General features: G+C 36.9%; 1 protein-coding gene across 2 annotated transcripts in view; it reads right to left on the reverse strand.

The window, feature by feature from the left end:
* LOC128695249 (uncharacterized) overlaps positions 1-18,819 on the reverse strand; it is a 54,153-nt gene that overhangs the window by 23,106 nt on the left and 12,228 nt on the right. For both annotated transcript variants that reach the window (XM_070095467.1, XM_070095466.1), the window contains exons 6-9: positions 11,731-11,900; positions 9,199-9,360; positions 7,405-7,541; positions 3,975-4,167 (exon numbers count right to left, since the gene is read on the reverse strand). In XM_070095467.1, coding sequence (XP_069951568.1) covers positions 3,975-4,167; positions 7,405-7,541; positions 9,199-9,360; positions 11,731-11,900 — 662 coding nt within the window. The remainder of the gene's footprint in view (positions 1-3,974; positions 4,168-7,404; positions 7,542-9,198; positions 9,361-11,730; positions 11,901-18,819) is intronic.

An 18,819-nucleotide genomic window follows, 5' to 3' on the forward strand; every position in this document is an offset into this window, starting at 1 on the left:
TGTAAAAATGGTATAAATAATATCAGTGCACTAGTGAAAGAATATTAGACTCCCCAGTTGACGTGTATTGGACGTGTGGTGTGATTTGTTTACTCCTGAACATTGGTAAAAATCGAACATTTCCGCTACTTTGAGCTCAGTTTCAAGGTCGTTTTCATCGTCAAAGTAATGAAAATCATCTCTATTTCTGTAATATGTTTTCCATTTTATCACCTAAGACCATGAAAACGTGAATACAACGATAAATACTATACGAAAATACACCTCAAAGTCGGCGTTTTATTCCAAAAAAAACGATCAGAGTTTTTTTTTCTCATTACGCAATGTGTGCTGCAGGATTTTTTTTATGTGGTGCACAGTGACCACACAGACCCATTCTCTCACATGTGGGCCTACCAGCTTTCTCCCGCTTGATTTGAAGCCGCTAGAATTATTGAGTATATATACGTCAGAAACATTGGCTCGTAAGATGTATTTATACGTCAAAAACAGTCAAAGGGTTAAACAACCATGGTGACATTACACATCCCTGTCTAAGACCTACTTTTACCGGGAAGTAGTCTCCCTCTCTTCTACACACCCTAACCTGAGCCTCACTATCCTCATAAAAACTCTTTACAGCATTTAATAACTTACCACCTATTCCATATACTTGCAACATTTGCCACATTGTTCCTCTATCCACTCTATCATATGCCTTTTCTAAATCCATAAATGCAATAAAAACTTCCCTACCTTTATCTAAATACTGTTCACATATATGCTTTAATGTAAACACTTGATCTACACATCCCCTACCCACTCTGAAACCTCCTTGCTCATCCGCAATCCTACATTCTGTCTTACCTCTAATTCTTTCAATTATAACCCTACCGTACACTTTTCCTGGTATACTCAGTAAACTTATTCCTCTATAATTTTTACAATCTCTTTTGTCCCCTTTCCCTTTATATAAAGGGACTATACATGCTCTCTGCCAATCCCTAGGTACCTTCCCCTCTTTCATACATTTATTAAACAAAAGTACCAACCACTCCAACACTATATCCCGCCCTGCTTTTAACATTTCTGTCATGATCCCATCAGTTCCAGCTGCTTTACCCCCTTTCATTTTACGTAATGCCTCACGTACCTCCCCCACACTTACATTCTGCTCTTCTTCACTCCTAAAAGATGGTATACCTCTCTGACCAGTGCATGAAATTACTGCCTCTCTTTCTTCCTTAACATTTAAAAGTTCCTCAAAATATTCTCGCCATCTACCTAATACCTCCATCTCCCCATCTACTAACTCCCCTACTCTGTTTTTAACTGACAAATCCATACTTTCCCTAGGCTTCCTTAACTTGTTTAACTCACTCCAAAATTTTTTCTTATTTTCATTAAAATTTCTTGACAGCGCTTCTCCCACTCTATCATCTGCTCTCCTTTTGCACTCTCTCACCACTCTCTTTACCTTTCTTTTACTCTCCATATACTCTGCTCTTCTTATAACACTTCTGCTTTGTAAAAACCTCTCATAAGCTACCTTTTTCTCTTTTATCACACCCTTTACTTCATCATTCCACCAATCACTCCTCTTTCCTCCTGCCCCCACCCTCCTATAACCACAAACTTCTGCCCCACATTCTAATACTGCATTTTTAAAACTATTCCAACCCTCTTCAACCCCCCCACTACTCATCTTTGCACTAGCCCACCTTTCTGCCAATAGTCGCTTATATCTCACCCGAACTTCCTCCTCCCTTAGTTTATACACTTTCACCTCCCTCTTACTTGTTGTTGCCACCTTCCTCTTTTCCCATCTACCTCTTACTCTAACTGTAGCTACAACTAAATAATGATCCGATATATCAGTTGCCCCTCTATAAACAAGTACATCCTGGAGCCTACCCATCAACCTTTTATCCACCAATACATAATCTAATAAACTACTTTCATTACGTGCTACATCATACCTTGTATATTTATTTATCCTCTTTTTCATAAAATATGTATTACTTATTACCAAATCTCTTTCTACACATAGCTCAATTAAAGGCTCCCCATTTACATTTACCCCTGGCACCCCAAATTTACCTACTACTCCCTCCATAACATTTTTACCCACTTTAGCATTGAAATCCCCAACCACCATTACTCTCACACTTGATTCAAAACTCCCCACACATTCACTCAACATATCCCAAAATATCTCTCTCTCCTCTACACTTCTTTCTTCTCCAGGTGCATACACGCTTATTATAACCCACTTTTCACATCCAATCTTTATTTTACTCCACATAATCCTTGAATTAATACATTTATAGTCCCTCTTTTCCTGCCATAGCTTATCCTTCAACATTATTGCTACTCCTTCTTTAGCTCTAACTCTATTTGAAACCCCTGACCTAATCCCATTTATTCCTCTCCACTGAAACTCTCCCACCCCCTTCAGCTTTGTTTCACTTAAAGCCAGGACATCCAGCTTCTTCTCATTCATAACATCCACAATCATCTCTTTCTTATCATCTGCACAACATCCACGCACATTCAGACTTCCCACTTTGACAATTTTCTTCTTCTTATTCTTTTTAGTAATCTTTACAGGAAAAGGGGTTACTAGCCCATTGTTCCCGGCATTTTAGTTGACTTTTACAACACGCATGGCTTACGGAGGAAAGATTCTTATTCCACTTCCCCATGGATATAAAAGGAAAAGTAATAAGACCAAGAACTTTTTTTTTTTTTTTTTCAACAAGTCGGCCATCTCCCACCGAGGCAGGGTGACCCACAAAAGAAAGAAAATCCCCAAAAAGAAAATACTTTCATCATCATTCAACACTTTCACCACACTCACACATTATCACTGTTTTTGCAGAGGTGCTCAGAATACAACAGTTTAGAAGCATACACATATAAAGATACACAACATATCCCTCCAAACTGCCAATATCCCAAACCCCTCCTTTAAAGTGCAGGCATTGTACTTCCCATTTCCAGGACTCAAGTCCGACTATATGAAAATAACCGGTTTTTCCAAGAACTATTAAGATAAAATCAAAGAAAACTCAGATGAGTGTGTATAAATAAATGTGTACATGTATGTGTAGTGTGACCTAAGTGTAAGTAGAAGTAGCAAGACATACCTGTAATCTTGCATATTTATGAGACAGACAAAAGACATCAGCAATCCTACCATCATGTAAAACAATCACAGGCTTTCGTTTTACACTCACTTGGCAGGACGGTAGTACCTCCCTGGGTGGTTGCTGTCTACCAACCTACTACCTGCAATAATAATATATACTAATATAAATTGTATGGATGCTGAGCATGCCTATACTTTTAAGAAATGATGCCTAATAAACATATAAAAGTGCACATCTAAGAAATAAAAATGCATTTAAAACAGTTACTGGACTTAAAAAGAATAAAAATAATCATAGTTAGTCTGATCATGATGTAAAGTAGAAAAGATATCACAGAATACTAAAAGTTAAAAATAAATAAAATTATCTTGCTTTATGTAAATTCACTGATATACAGTGCAATATCTAATTTCTGTTGGTAATTTCTTATGTGGAATATACATTCAGTATATGCAGTCAGTTGGTTTGAAAAATGTACTAAAGATTACTGCTATGCAAAATTAAAAGAGTTGATGGCCTGAGTGAGCTTAGTACAGCTGCTGGGGCCTGGAACATATCTACCATATTAATTGAAGGATACCAATAATTCATATACCAGTAATGGTAAGATCAGATTAATTTGTAATAATACAGCTCATAATATAAAAAGCTATTTTAAAAGTAGAAATAATGTAAGACTTCATATACATATGTACTAATGTAACTGTGAGCTTCTAAAATGACCGATGAAAAGCTACACTATATTACTGACAAACATAGTCAGATTTATGTTCAGTTATACAGCATAGCCTTGATTTTAAAGTTTTTTTTTTATACATTAATCAAAGCCAGAGAATAACTAACCTGCAAATTGTCCTTGCGCCTGCATGTGTAGCCACACATGTGACACATGAATGGTTTGACATTGTTGTGCTTATACATATGATCTCGCAAACGTTTGCTATCTGCATATTGTTGCCCACACTGTTCACATTCAAATGGCTTTTCTCCAGTGTGACTTCGACGATGACGCCACAAACTACTCAGGGTTGGTGCACTGGAATTGGGTTTAGGTAAATTTGTTACTGAGGCTGTTTTTTTAAATTTTAATTACTAGTCCACATTTAGTTGCAGAAAAACAATATAGACACAAAACTAATGTACACTTGATAACAGAAAGGAAACAAGTACTGGCTTCATGTGTACCATAATCATTATATTTGCCCTACTAGTGTAAAGAAATCTTCTTCATACTTTGGTGATAACAATACACAGTGCTTGTCATTAAAGTATGTCAGCATCCCTCTAAACTCACTACCACAAAATAGGTCATCCCATGAGCATTAGGACATCATTCAACTGTCTAGACTCTAGGAAGTGATTAGCACACATTCTTCAAGGTTTCCCTATGACTCATAAATGTGTTCTGATGCTGTAGGAGTGAGCTGATATCCTTTCCCTAGTAAATCTCTGTATCTAAACCCTGAATTTCTCAATGGGATTCACTTTTTTTTTTTTTTCAACAAGTCGGCCGTCTCCCACCGAGGCAGGGTGACCCAAAAAAGAAAGAAAATCCCCCAAAAGAAAACACTTTCATCATTATTCAACACTTTCACCACACTCACACATTATCACTGTTTTTGCAGAGGTGCTCAGAATACAACAGTTTAGAAGCATATACATATAAAGATACACAACATATCCCTCCAAACTGGGATTCACATCTAGGGAATTTCTTGGCCACTCATCAAAGAAGGGCACTTCAGTCACAAAGCCACTAAACAACAGATTTTGCAATGTGGCATAATAACCTTGCATCACACTTGAGTGAAAGATTTGGGTAAATGAAAACAAACCAATTCTAGGTATTTTAGTAAGGACATTTTTCTAGGTGTCCCTGGACATGCTTTTGGTGTGGGCATGTTATGAAGACTGTTTAGAAGGAACAGATGCAACCAGGTGCTCAAACTTCTCTGGCCTCTACAATATCTTTTGTATCATGGCAAGGCTTTCATAATCCAATGATTCCTGCAATAGTTTCTTTGTGTCAGTGACTTACTCCTGTCCACAGTAATTCACCATAGCCAAAAATGTCTTTGACACATTTCGTCAAGACCACACAGTGCAGGGAGACCATGAACATAAAACTATCCACAAGCCCAGAAGGCACTTAGGAAGCAACTGGTAACCATTAAGAATCCTGAGACATTCTGCTTCAAGTTGCTAGGCCAGTATAACTTGATTATCATATTCATGGAAAATACTAAACTCAAAGGCACTACATAGCAGAGGAAAAGAGGTTAAAAAAATGGTTACAGTTAATGAAGCAAATCAGTGTTTGCAGTGAATGTGGAACCATTCTTGAGAATTTTTTTTAGGGGGTACCATTATGCAGAAATTTTAACAGGCATTTCAACTAATCAACAAATATTTTTTGACCTCTTTGAAGGAAGACTGTAAAATATTAACAAAGACTTCTACATACTGATTTAGCATTCACCAATGTGAATCACTGCTTATCAAAATATTGTAGCAGACAACCCAATGGGATTGCATTGCGATAACGGTAGCAAATACTGTACATCAAAGCGGCTATATCCTACCTAAGCAGAGTGACTTAAAAAAAAAAATTAAAGTATCTCTTTTTAAATTTAGTAATAAATACAGGAGAAGGGGTTGCTAACCCCTTGCTCCTGGCATTTTAGTCGCCTCTTATGACACACATGGCTTACAGAGGAAGAATTATGTTCTACTTCCCCATGGAGAAGATAGAAAATATCCATAAATTAAAAAAGTGTAACTGGTAGGTGAGTTTTAACTGTTAAAAAGTTTTACAAGTTGGAATAGTGGTAAATAAAAAGTGCATTTTCCAGTAAGGAAAATTATCAGACTAGAGATGAACTGGTTGTTTCCTTTCAGACTGACTTCAAGAACACAAAATAAGGGGTTTGTCTTGCAAATATTAACAATTCCCTGTTGTCTCAAGTCAGGAACCATAGTCATTACACAGGCTGGTCTCCTTTTAAAACTTTCTTTCTTGAAAGCTGTCTTCATGAACAGCAATTTGTTGACTTGGCCCTTATTTACAACATCTCTAGCAATAACCTTGATCCTGACTTTGTAGATGATGGCCTTCCAATATACTGTGACCTGATCTGACCTTGGTCATCTCTTTCAGCACCTTCAATTGATTTGTGACTTTTTTATTCTTCCTTGTTGCCAAGTATGAACCAAAACATCATGCAGTTCTCATTCCCAATTAGCGAGTTTGCTGTACATGAAGAAGTATTATTCAACATTTTAAGTGGATGCTCACTAATACTGTATTAAATAAAGCCACATTTATTGATGGCAAATGAAGACCAAAAGAATATACGACAGTGAGTGAATGAAGCTTGCCAAATCCAGATTCTCAAGCCAACAAATGGAAGATGCAGGTTTGCATTTGTATTTCTCCCTCAAAATAATATAAAGTGAAGACAATAACTTGTAAGCTATAATTTACGGTTAAAAATCATAGATGTTTTATTATTAAATAATTTAAAAAACCTCTGTATGTAGCTGCTACTTTTGATAATTCTAACTCAATCTTCAAGTTTTTCTAAAATAATTTGTGCAGAGAAAAACAATTTTAGATGGTGTAAGAAACAACTAGGTTTACCATCAATGACAGGTAATTAACCAAAGCACTGCATCCCAATTGTGTATCAAGTTTTCAATGAAATGAATACAAATGGTACAAAAGGCAAAATGATGCCAACATACTAATGTAAAGACAGCATGCCTATACTTGGCAGCAAGACTTTATCCAGAAATAGGCCTACTCTGCTTTATCTTTCTCCTACGATTTTTATTATTTTTTTATTAACACATCGGCCATTTCCCACAAAAGCAGGGTGGCCCGAAAAAGAAAAACTTTCATCATTATTCACTCCATCACTGTCTTACCAGAGGCATGCTTACACTACAGTTATAAAACTGCAACATTAACACCCTCCTTCAGAGTGACAAAACTGTACTTCCCATCTCCAGGAATCAAGTCCGACCTGCCGGTTTCCCTGAATCCCTTCGTAAATGTTACCTCGCTTACACTCCAACGGCACATCAAATCCTAAAAACCATTTGTCTCCATTTGCTCCTATCTAACATGCTCACGCATGCTTGCTGGAAATCCAAGCCCCCTGCACACAAAACCTCCTTTATTCCCTCCTGCCATATAAATAATAATTTTACATTAACAGTTAAGTAATTATTTAACTAAGAATAGTGAAGGTGCACATTTTGTTTTACTTACTGGAATCCACAAGTCTCACAAACATATGGACGTTCTTTAGTGTGTGTCCGTATATGTTTAGCCAGAGCTGTCTTCTCTGTTGTTGCATATGTACAGTGATTACACTTAAAAGGTTTATCCACAGTGTGACGGCGCACCTGCAGAATATCATGCATGATTATTAAGCTTGGAAACATTTTAAGTAGGTAAATATCTAATACACTATCTGTACTATGGTATATATTTATACAGGCACACCTAGTTAATATGGTGCTCGCTTTAGAGCGCTTTATTAATCTGGCACTTTTCATTTATGGTATTCCCTCTTTGACTTTTTGTCAGCAACAAATTTATTACACCAACTTTAATTTTATTTCTTTTAGCACTCTTCACCACCCTTACTAACTCTAACCACTATACTCTTCACCCTCACTGGTCTCTGATCAAGTACAGCATATTAAACCTTTAGCATACCCTACCCTGCAGTGCTGTATGACTCTGAAGGCTTCAGCACTTTATTATTAATTCAGTTATATTCATGCATATTATTTTCAGCATTTGCCTTGATCTTAAGATGATTTTTGGTAATTTTAAAATTATTGAGATAATAAGATTCCTGATATAATATAAATAAATTTTCTTTACACACAATTCATTAATGTTTGTAGTTCTTCTCTTATTTAGTGAAAGACATTCCCAGCTAAATATCCACCTATTAATCTGACTAAATAATCAAATCTTTTTTTCCTCTGAAGACTTAAGGTCTAATGGCAATATTTTCCAAATGTTTCGATCATGCTTAATTTTATGTACAGATTTCCTGGCTTTATGTGGGTTCCGTTTGTGAGCATTTGCTATGACCTGACCTCCCCTTCCTAGGATCAATCCTGATTGCTTCCAATTTTCCCTAGATGCTGTATAACCCAATGGGTTTAGTGCCCCACATGAATGTCATAAAAATAATTCACTGTAATTCTACATATGTATGCAATATTTGGTCACCATATATGGTTGGTTGAGGTGGTTTGGTCATTTAGAGAAAATGGATCAAAGAAGAATGACTTGGAGAGTGTATAAATCTGTAGGGAAAGGAAGGTGGGGTAGGGATCGTCCTCAAAAAGGTTGGAGGGAAGGGGTAAAGGAGGTTTTGTGGGCGAGGGGCTTGGACTTCCAGCAAGCATGTGTGAGCGTGTTAGATAGGAGTGAATGAAGATAAATGGTTTTTGGGACCTGACAAGCTGTTGGAGTGTAAGCAGGGTAATACGTATTTAGTGAAGGGATTCAGGGACTTAGAGTACTGGAAATGAGAAGTACAATGCCTGCACTTTAAAGGAGGGGTTTGGGATATTGGCAGTTTGGAGGGGTATGTTATATATGCTTCTAAACTGTTGTATCTGGGCGTTTCTGCAAAAACAGTGATTATGTGCGAGTGAGGTGAAAGTGTTGAATGATGAAAGTATTTTCTTTTTGGGGATTTCCTTTCTTTTTGGGTCACCCTGCCTCGGTGGGAGATGGCCGACTTGTTGAAAACAATAAAAAATATGGTTGGTATGGTCTGAAGATGGCACTTAAGATTTTTATGCAAAATTAAGTGTTTATAACCTAAGTTTAGTACAACTGTCAAAGGCATGCAATGTATTATCATCATCATAAAACAAGGAACACCTGTACATCAAGCTAATCATCCAAATATCATCTAACCATATAACCTCTTTACTTATCACTACCCAATCTTTTTCATGAATCCAACTACAGACCAAACCGAAGTCATTTATAGGCATCAACACTCCTTAGAGGGGTAACAACAGAACTTACAATATGGGCTTTAAGCTTGTAATCAGCAAGAGTAGTAAAGGCACAGTAAGGGCATGAGAGTGACTGTGTGAGAGGCCGTCCATCAGCATCACACTGGTGCTTTGATGCCAAGTGTTTGATCAGGTTGAACTTTTGGCTATACATCACTGGACAGGATTCACACTGTAAAAAATACAAAATATTTCTTATATTAAAGGAGCAATTACTTTACAAAGCTAGAAAACCAGATCATCAATTTTCACAAGTAGCATAGTGATTCTCAAGATGAAACAAAACAGAAAGACTTTATTAATTCAATCACTACAAGCAGAATTTTTTTTACGATCAAATGGTGGGAAAAACTCACTGATATGGTGGACATGTGTCAAAATCCTCAACATCCACTTGAATAAACTAATGACAAACCTTCAGAAGGTGAGAGCCAATTTACAATATAGTAAATGAGTTTGCCAAAACTTGAAACTTTCTGCAGCACACATTTAGAGTAAAAATTTTTTACCCTTTCAAATTTGTAAAAATATGCAGATGCTGCTGAATTTGACTGGCAGTACTATATAAATTTATTAAAGAATTTGATCATATTTGACAAGCACATAAATGATTTTAAAAGTTTCATGCTCACTTTTGAAAGTTTCACGTAAGCTCTATTTCAACGACATCAGTAAATTCTCAGCTATCATTTGCATTCATCAGTCTGCTCTCCCTGAATAGATGTAGTCTTAAAGCAAATTTAATTTTGTTTAAAAGCAACCTTAATTTAAAACACAAATCTATCATATATGTACTGTCAAATTGGTTTTGGATTTTTTTTTTTTTTTTTTTTTTTACACAGGGTTTGACAAGGTTAAGGATCCCTAGCTTTATTGACAAGCTATTTACAGGTTAAGGATTCCTAACTTTATTGGCAAGCTAAGAGCTGTTACCTACATCAGCTCATTTGAAAGCATTTTTATTGTTATGAGACATACAAGTAGGGAACAGGATGAAGTTGGAGCCATCTGTGGGCCAGCATTTTCATTTGATCAACTGACTTTATCTCGTTGACATCATTATGCTGTACGAATGTGTTCCATACTCGAGTCATCCTGGCTTCACCAACCTGTTTCAATGTTCGGTTAACATGGCTCTCAGAATCTATATTTTTATGCAGTATTTTATGTGAGATTAAAGTATTAGTCACAGATATTTGAAGGAGGCATAGATAATAGGTCAGTAGACAGCAACTGCCCAGAGCAGTACTACCATCCTGCCAAGTGAGCGCGAAACACAAACCTGTAATCCCTTCACATGATAGTAGGATTGCTGGTGTCATTTTCTGTCTTATAAACATGTGGGATAACAGGTATAGCTTGCTACTTCTACTTATACAGTGGACCCCCGCTTTACGATCAGCTCCCAATGCGACCAATTATGTAAGTGTATTTATGTAAGTGCGTTTGTACGTGTATGTTTGGGGGTTTGAAATGGACTAATCTAATTCACAATATTCCTTATGGGAACAAATTCGTTCAGTACTGGCACCTGAACATACTTCTGGAATGAAATAATATCGTAAACCGGGGGTCCATTGTACTTAGGTCACACTATACATGCATGTATATGCATATATGTATACATACCCATCTGGGATTTCTTCTATTTTCTTAATACTTCTTGTTCTTTATTTCCTCTTATCTCCATGGGGAAGTGGAATTCTTCCTCCATGAGCCTTGCATGTCATAAGAAGCAACTAAAATGCTGGGAGCAAGGGACTAGTAACCCCTTCTCTGTATACTAAATTTTAAAAGAAAAATTTTTGTTTTTCTTTTTAGGTCACCCTTCCTCAGTGGGATATGGCCGGTTTGTTGAAAAAAAAAAATTGAAGGAGGGGTACAGGGTCATCCTAGGAAAGGATGAAGGGAGGGGGTAAAAAGAGGTTTTGTGTGCAAGGAGCTTGGACATACAGCAGGCATGTGTGAGCATGTTAGATAGGAGTGGAGACAAATGGTTTTTTTGACTTGATGAACTGTTGGAGTGTTAGGGAGGTAATATTCTGTGTATAGCTTCTGGGAAATTGGTTAGCCAGACTTGAGTCCTGGAGGTGGGAAGTACAATGCCTGCATTTTAAAGGAGGGGTTTGGGATATTTGCTGTTTAGAGTGGCATCTGAACTGTTATATCTGCAAACCTCTGCCAAGGCAGTGATACTGTGAATGATGGTGAAAGTGTTTCTTTTTTTTTCTTTTTTTTTTTTTGGGGGGGGGGGGGTCACTCTGCCCCAGGAGAGACAGCCAGCATGTTAAAAAAAAAATAGATGTAAATCTGAAAATGGAACTAAGATGTTTACTGTAGTTTAGAAAATTTCTTCCTAATTTAAAGAAGGTGATGAAAGGAAAAGTTTGTTGTATCGCAATAAACATGTAGTTTTAAAAATCTATCACCAATAATACACAAAATAATGATTCCAAAATCACCTTAAAAAAAAAAACTGCACCAAATAGGACTTAGAGAGTGAACTTCACATATTAAGAAGAGCTAATAAAATAATACTCACCTTGTACATAACCTCCTCTCCACGGTGCACTCGGAGATGGGTTTTGATTGTGGCACGAGTCTTGAACTTTTTGCTGCATATTGCACAGGTAATACACTCTTTGGTAATATGAGAAGCTGCATGTTTTACCAGGGAACTGTGTAGAGGACTGCTGTAGTCACACAACTGACCTGAAGCATGCATATATTTCACCAATACCACACTTAAATATGATAAAAATATACTGTATACAGAATATATTTTATTGATAGTGAGGAACAGTGCAATGTTCTACAGACCAAACAGTTTACAAGTACTCATGAAATGAGAGAATGAATTGGATTTTATTTATTTTAATCAGTGGGAAACATTAAACCTGCAGAAATTATGCAGTGCCTGGGAAGGGAATCAGGTTTGATCCAAGGGAGGGGAGGATAAGCCCAGAAAGAATTTGAAAATGAAAATAACAAGGAATGTCTAAGATACAATTTTTAAAAGATACATAAAAATATTCTTTCATTTTTTCTTTTTAGGTCACCTGCCTTGGTGGGATATGGCTAGTTCGTTAACAAAAAAATATATAAAAGTATTGATTGAGTTAATCTTGTCTAAATGAAATTAAACAGGAGGAACACAATCTGAAGTAGTACAATATGGACTACTCAACAGAGAAGGTAGAAAATTCATAAAAAATATGATTATACTGTAGCAATATTGGTAAAAAGATTTTTTTCCTTTAATACACCGGCCATCTCCCACCAAGGTTGGATCACCCAAAAAAGAGAAAACACTTCCACAGTCATTCATTCAATCACTTTCTTTCCAGAAGCATGGTGACATCACATTTCTGATGGGCCTCCAAACTGAAACATCCCCACCCCTTCAGATTGCAAGTAGTACTGTACTTTCCAAGACTCAAGTCCAGTTAACTAATTTCTCTGAATCCCTTCATAAATTTTTCATTCCTTATACTCCAATGGCATGTCATGTCATAAAAAACACTTGCTTCTGCTCATAGCATGCTCAAACAACCCTACTGGATGACCAAGCTGCTAGGACTCCAAACCTGCTTACCTCCTTCCAAACAATTCCTGGGATGACCCCTACCCCCTCCTTCCCTCTTCCCCCAGATTTACACACCCTCTTATTCCTATTCTGCTCCGCTGAGCATGTAGTGATAAACTGATGGAATAAATTATTAATGCTACATTCATGTTGAAGCATTAAACCTGTAGATGTTATACAACACCTGTACAATGGGAGGTACTCATGTATGAGGAAACAGAGTAGATCAATTCCAATTCAGTATAAATGCACTCCCACTGAAGAGGTAATGGAATACAATTTTGAGAAATATAACTATAGACAAATATAACTACAGAATTACTATTTACACAGAAAAGTGCTAAACCTGTAAATAATTAAGTACCATACAAATGAGGTGAAATAGATGGCAGAAAGCAGCAAAGCTGCTGAGGAGAGGGTGCTGGTAGAATGGGGAAAGAGGAGTTACAGGTGATGTAGCTAAGCAGAAACAGGGTAGGACTGTCAAAAAGGACTGTATTACAAGAGCAGCAGTAGCAGTGTCAACAAGGGTGGTGCCATCACCAGTGAAAGTGTCAGAACCAACAATGGCATTGGTGGTGGCAGTAGTAATGTCAGTATCATTGGCAGTAGCACAAGGTAAGGTTCACTTTTCACAATTCAAATCAGGTCACAGGCTATAAGCCCAGCAATTTTTGACAAATGGGGATATGTCCCCTTTATTTTAACTGAAAAAAGGGGTGGGGGAATTTAGGTTTGATCTAAGGAAAGGGAAGTAAACTCCAATCCCTTATATCAAGATCCCTTCACAGCAACAAGTAACCTACATGAGGAGAATGGAAATAGGAAGATGAAAACAAATCTCATGAAAATATAGAATCATGTTACACAATAACCCTTAACCCTTTGAGGGTCGACAGGCCCTCTCCGAAACTCGTTCTCAGGGTCGGCCAAATTTAAAAAAAAAAAAAAAATTATTTTTTCTTATGAAAAGATAGAGAATCTTTTCCTGATCATAAAGACACCAAAAGTTTGAAATTTGATAGAAAACTTACGGAATTATGCTCTCACAAAGTTAGCGGTCTCAGCGATGTTTACGCATCGGCGATTTTGCCCACTTTGAGCCCCATTTTCGGCCAATTTCACTGTACTAGTCGACAAAAAACATGAATATTTCGCTAGAACTCCATTTTTTCTATCGAATGGGTGCAAGAAACCACTCATTTATGAAATTCAACTATCCAGTACAGTGGTCAGAATTTAGCAATTTTGCCAATTTCACACAAATTTCAAAAGATGCCAATTTCGGAATAGGGTCCAGAATAAACAAGAAAGACATTCCTGGCACTAAAATGACATTTCCTCTAGTCATTATTCACGTCTCAAGGCCCCTCTTATATTCTTTTGCTTTCCACTTTGAATTTTTATTTTCACAAAAAATATAAGATTTACTGTTATGCAGACTACTGCATTAGTGTAAAAAATGGTATAAATATTATTGGTGCACTTGTGAAAGAATATCAGACTCACCAGTTGACGTGTATTGCACGCTTGGCACGATTTGTTTACTTTTGAAGTTTGGTAAAAATCGAACATTTCTGCTACTTTGAGCTCAATTTCAAGGCACCTTTCATTGTAAAACCAGTCAAAATCATCTCAATTTCAGTAATATGTCTTCCATTCTATAAAATGAGACCAAGAAAACTAGAATACAACAATAAATACCATACGAAAATACACTGCAAAGTCGCTGATTTATTCAAAAAAAATGGTCAAAGTTTTTTTTTTCTCATTATGCACTGTGTGCTACAGGATTTTTTTTAGACTGTGCACACTGACCACATAGACCCATTCTTTCATATGAAGGCCTACCAGCTTTCTCCCACTAGATTTGAGGCCGCTAGAATTTATGAGTACTAGTACGTCAAAAACCCCTACGCGTAAGACGTACTAGTACGACGAAAACCCTCAAAGGGTTAATAAGCGACTGTACTGGTGACATGTTTTTTTGGAGTTCTTATTTTCTGACAGCTTGGCCTGAGCTCAGGCTTCCCTGATGATGCCTGATCAGTCAGTCTGGTGTTGCCCTGAGGCCTATATAGTCATCACAACCTGGCTGATCTGGCTCTTCCTGCAGAAACATGTCTAGTCTCCTCTTGAAGACATCTAACTTTGTTCTTGCAATATTTCTTGTATCTGTCATATACCATGAATGTTAACACTTTTCTAATATGCTTATGGCAGCCCTACTTTTCAATGAATTCATTCCACACTCTCTCTCATATTGCTCATTCCAGTAAGTTATGGCAGCATGTATTATTATTATTATAATCATAACTAAGCACTAAACCAATAAGGGTCATACAGCACTGCATGGCAGCATGTACATAAGGGAACTAGCCTTGAGAATTTTTCCATGCACTCTATACATTATCAAATATCATTCCCGTCTCCGTTCCTGAAAGCGCAGTTAATAACTTTAAGGAACTACTTGTGATTTAGATGTTGTGTTCTTTATGAACAGTAAAGGCTCTATATGTTTTCCAGCTTGGATATCTTTCTTGCCTTGAAAGGAGCTGGGAGTCCTGAACAAAATTCTAGTTGTGAATGAACAAGTAGTTTATAGCTTACCAATATAGCATGACATCTCGTTTCGAATACACTGTATTTACATCCAGCCTGTTACTTTCATGGTCTTAGCTACTTTTTTTAATGTATCTTTTTAAATGACAGGATGATCTAACATTATTAGAATTAGTTATTTAACAGTACCCTCCATTCTATGAAAAGAGCTGACTGCATTTTGCATGTTCAATTTTGAGTTCTTCATTCTTTCCATATCAAAGCATTTAAAATCTGTCACAGTTTAACATGTTATTTTCCTCTATTCACTAGAAATGTTTATTAATATCCATTTGTGGTATTTCTATGTTTGTCACTGATGTAACATTCACGTTTATTATGGTACTGACTGAAAAAAATGTTACAAAGCTGTGGTTAGTTTTTCTGGCTGAGTCTAACATGAAAATGAGAAACAGTAAAGGTGATGAACCTACATTTTGTTCAAGCTGGATTTTTTTTTTATTTTTTTTTATGTTATAGGTTTTTTTTTTCAACAAACTGGCCCCACCAAGGCAGGGTGGCCCAAAAAAAAAACGAAAGTTTCTCTTTTTAAATTTAGTAATTTACACAGGAGAAGGGGTTACTAGGCCCTTGCTCCCGGCATTTTAGTTGCCTCTTACAACACGCATGGCTTACGGAGGAAGAATTCTGTTCCACTTCCCCATGGAGATAAGAAGAAATAAACAAGAACAAGAACTAGAAAGAAAATAGAAGAAAACCCAGAGGGGTGTGTATATATATATGCTTGTACATGTATGTGTAGTGTGACCTAAGTGTAAGTATAAGAAGCAAGACGTACCTGAACAAGACGTACCTGAAATCTTGCATGTTTAAGAGACAGAAAAAATACACCAGCAATCCTACCATCATGTAAAACAATTACAGGATTCCGTTTTACACTCACTTGGCAGGACGGTAGTACCTTCCTGGGCAGTTGCTGTCTACCAACCTACTACCTACAATGTTGTAGGTATTCATTTTTTTTTTTTTTAACAAGTCGGCCATCTCCCACCGAGGCAGGGTGACCCAAAAAGAAAGAAAATCCCCAAAAAGAAAATACTTTCATCATCATTCAACTCTTTCACCTCACTCACACATAATCACTGCAATTCTGCTATACAGTGGACCCCCAGTTTTCGTCCGGTGCAGAAATCGTACAATTCGGATTTCAAGCACTTTTTATGGCAAAATTTTCCCCTGGGTTTCGTACATCCACTCGGAAATCGTCCGTATCAGATGCGTCCACCCACCCAGGATGCCACTTCTCATCCATACCAAACTCAGTCTGCCTCTGTCTCTCGTTGAGTTAGCAATACTCTCCGCATTCATCCATTGTTTTTTGTACTTGTTTATTAACTGCAACTGTGAAAAAAGCCACCATGGGGCCAAAGAAAGTTCAGAGTGCCAGCCCATTGGTAAAGAAGGTGAGAAACACAACAGAATTCAAGAAAGAACTCGTAGAATGAGTTGCAAAGTTTTGTGGAGAAATGTCACCACCACCCTCTACAAAGGTAGAGGGGAGTAGTGACTGTGGTAGAGGGTGGTAGTGATGGTGGTAGAAGGTGGTAGTGGTTGTGATGGTGGTAGAGGGTGGTAGTGATGATAAACAATCAAAGATGTTGAGAAGTTGTTGTTGGTGTGGATCAACAAAAAACAGTTAGCGGGAGATAGTACTGTGAAGGCGATAATTTGCGAAAACGCAAGGCAGCTACGTGCGGATCTCATAAAGAATATGCCATGAAGAGTCTTCAATAAAGGTAAAACTGATTTAAATGTTCATTTATCCATTAAAATTAGTGATTTATATTTATTTCTCATTGTTTTCTGTATGTAAAACTATATTCTCTATAAAATGTATTTTTTCTTAATATTTTTGAGTGTCTGAGCAGATTAATTGGAGTTACATTATTTCTTATGGGAAATATTACTTCGGCTTCCGTCCATTTTGGATTTCAGCTGACCTTCTGGAACAGATTAACCCTTTCAGGGTCCAGAGGCCAAATTTCAAAGTGTGCACCAGGGTCCAAGAATTTTCGAAAAATAATTTTGTTATTTTTTCTTGTGAATGGTAGAGAATCTTTTTCTGAAGGTAATAAAACAAAAAGTATGAAATTTAATGGAAAATTGATGAAATTATGCTCACGAATTTTGATGTGTCAGCGATATTTACGCATCGACGATTTTGCCGACTTTGACTCCCATCTTAGGCCAATTACATTATTCCAGTCGACCAAATTCTTAGATATTTCACTAGTATTACTTCTATCAATTGAGCACAAGAAATTGCCAAGTCAACTGTTTCAACTACAAAATAAAGTGATCGGAAATTGATAATTTGGCCAATTTAATGCAAAGTTCAAAATATTTCAATTTCAAAACAGGGTCCAGAATAAACAATGCAGGCATTCCTGACACTAAACTAACATTTTCTCTGTTCATAAGTTATGTTTTCAGGCTTTACAAATGAATTCCAATTTGATTTTTTATTTACATAATGAATTTTTATTCAAACCAAAAAAATAGAAGATTTACTGTTATGCAATATTGTAATAATTGTATAAATAATATCACCACATTTGTGAACATATATTAGACCCACCAGCTGGCATGTATTAGACGTGTGAGGTCATTTGTTTACTCTTGAACATTGGCAAAAATTTAACATTTCCACTATTTGAGCTCAGTTTCAAGCCATTTCCAAAACTAAAACCAATCAAAATCATCTCTATTTCTGTAATATATCTTCCATTCTATCAATTGAGACCAAGAAATCGCAAATACAACTATAAAAACATACGAAAAAACACTGCAAAGTCGCTGTTTTAATCGAAAATTGCGGTCTCAGTTTTTTCTCATTATGCACTGTGTGCTGCAGGATTTGTTTTATGTGGTGCACACATACCACATAGATGTATTCTCTCATATCTAGGACCAAATTTACCGCTCACAGCTTATCAGAGTGAGCTGAGCTTATGGTGTAGATCTATGGTTTGGACCCTCAACTCAAAGCCGTAGACCTACAGAACGGACCCTGAAAGGGTTAAGGACGAAAACCGGGGTATTACTGTATTTTTCTTCTTTTAACAAACTGGCCATATCCCACTGAAGCAGAGTGGCCCGAAAAGAAAAACAAAAATTCTCTTCTCAATTTTAGTAATGTTTTTTTATTTATTATCACACTGGCCGATTCCCACCAAGGCAGGGTGGCCCGAAAAAGAAAAACTTTCACCATCATTCACTTCATCACTGTCTTGCCAGAAGGGTGCTTTACACTACAGTTTTTAAACTGCAACATTAACACCCCTCCTTCAGAGTGCAGGCACTGTACTTCCCATCTCCAGGACTCAAGTCCGGCCTGCCGGTTTCCCTGAACCCCTTCATAAATGTTACTTTGCTCACACTCCAACAGCACGTCAAGTATTAAAAACCATTTGTCTCCATTCA

This window comes from Cherax quadricarinatus, chromosome 50, assembly GCF_038502225.1.
Source record: "Cherax quadricarinatus isolate ZL_2023a chromosome 50, ASM3850222v1, whole genome shotgun sequence".
NCBI lineage: Eukaryota > Metazoa > Arthropoda > Malacostraca > Decapoda > Parastacidae > Cherax > Cherax quadricarinatus.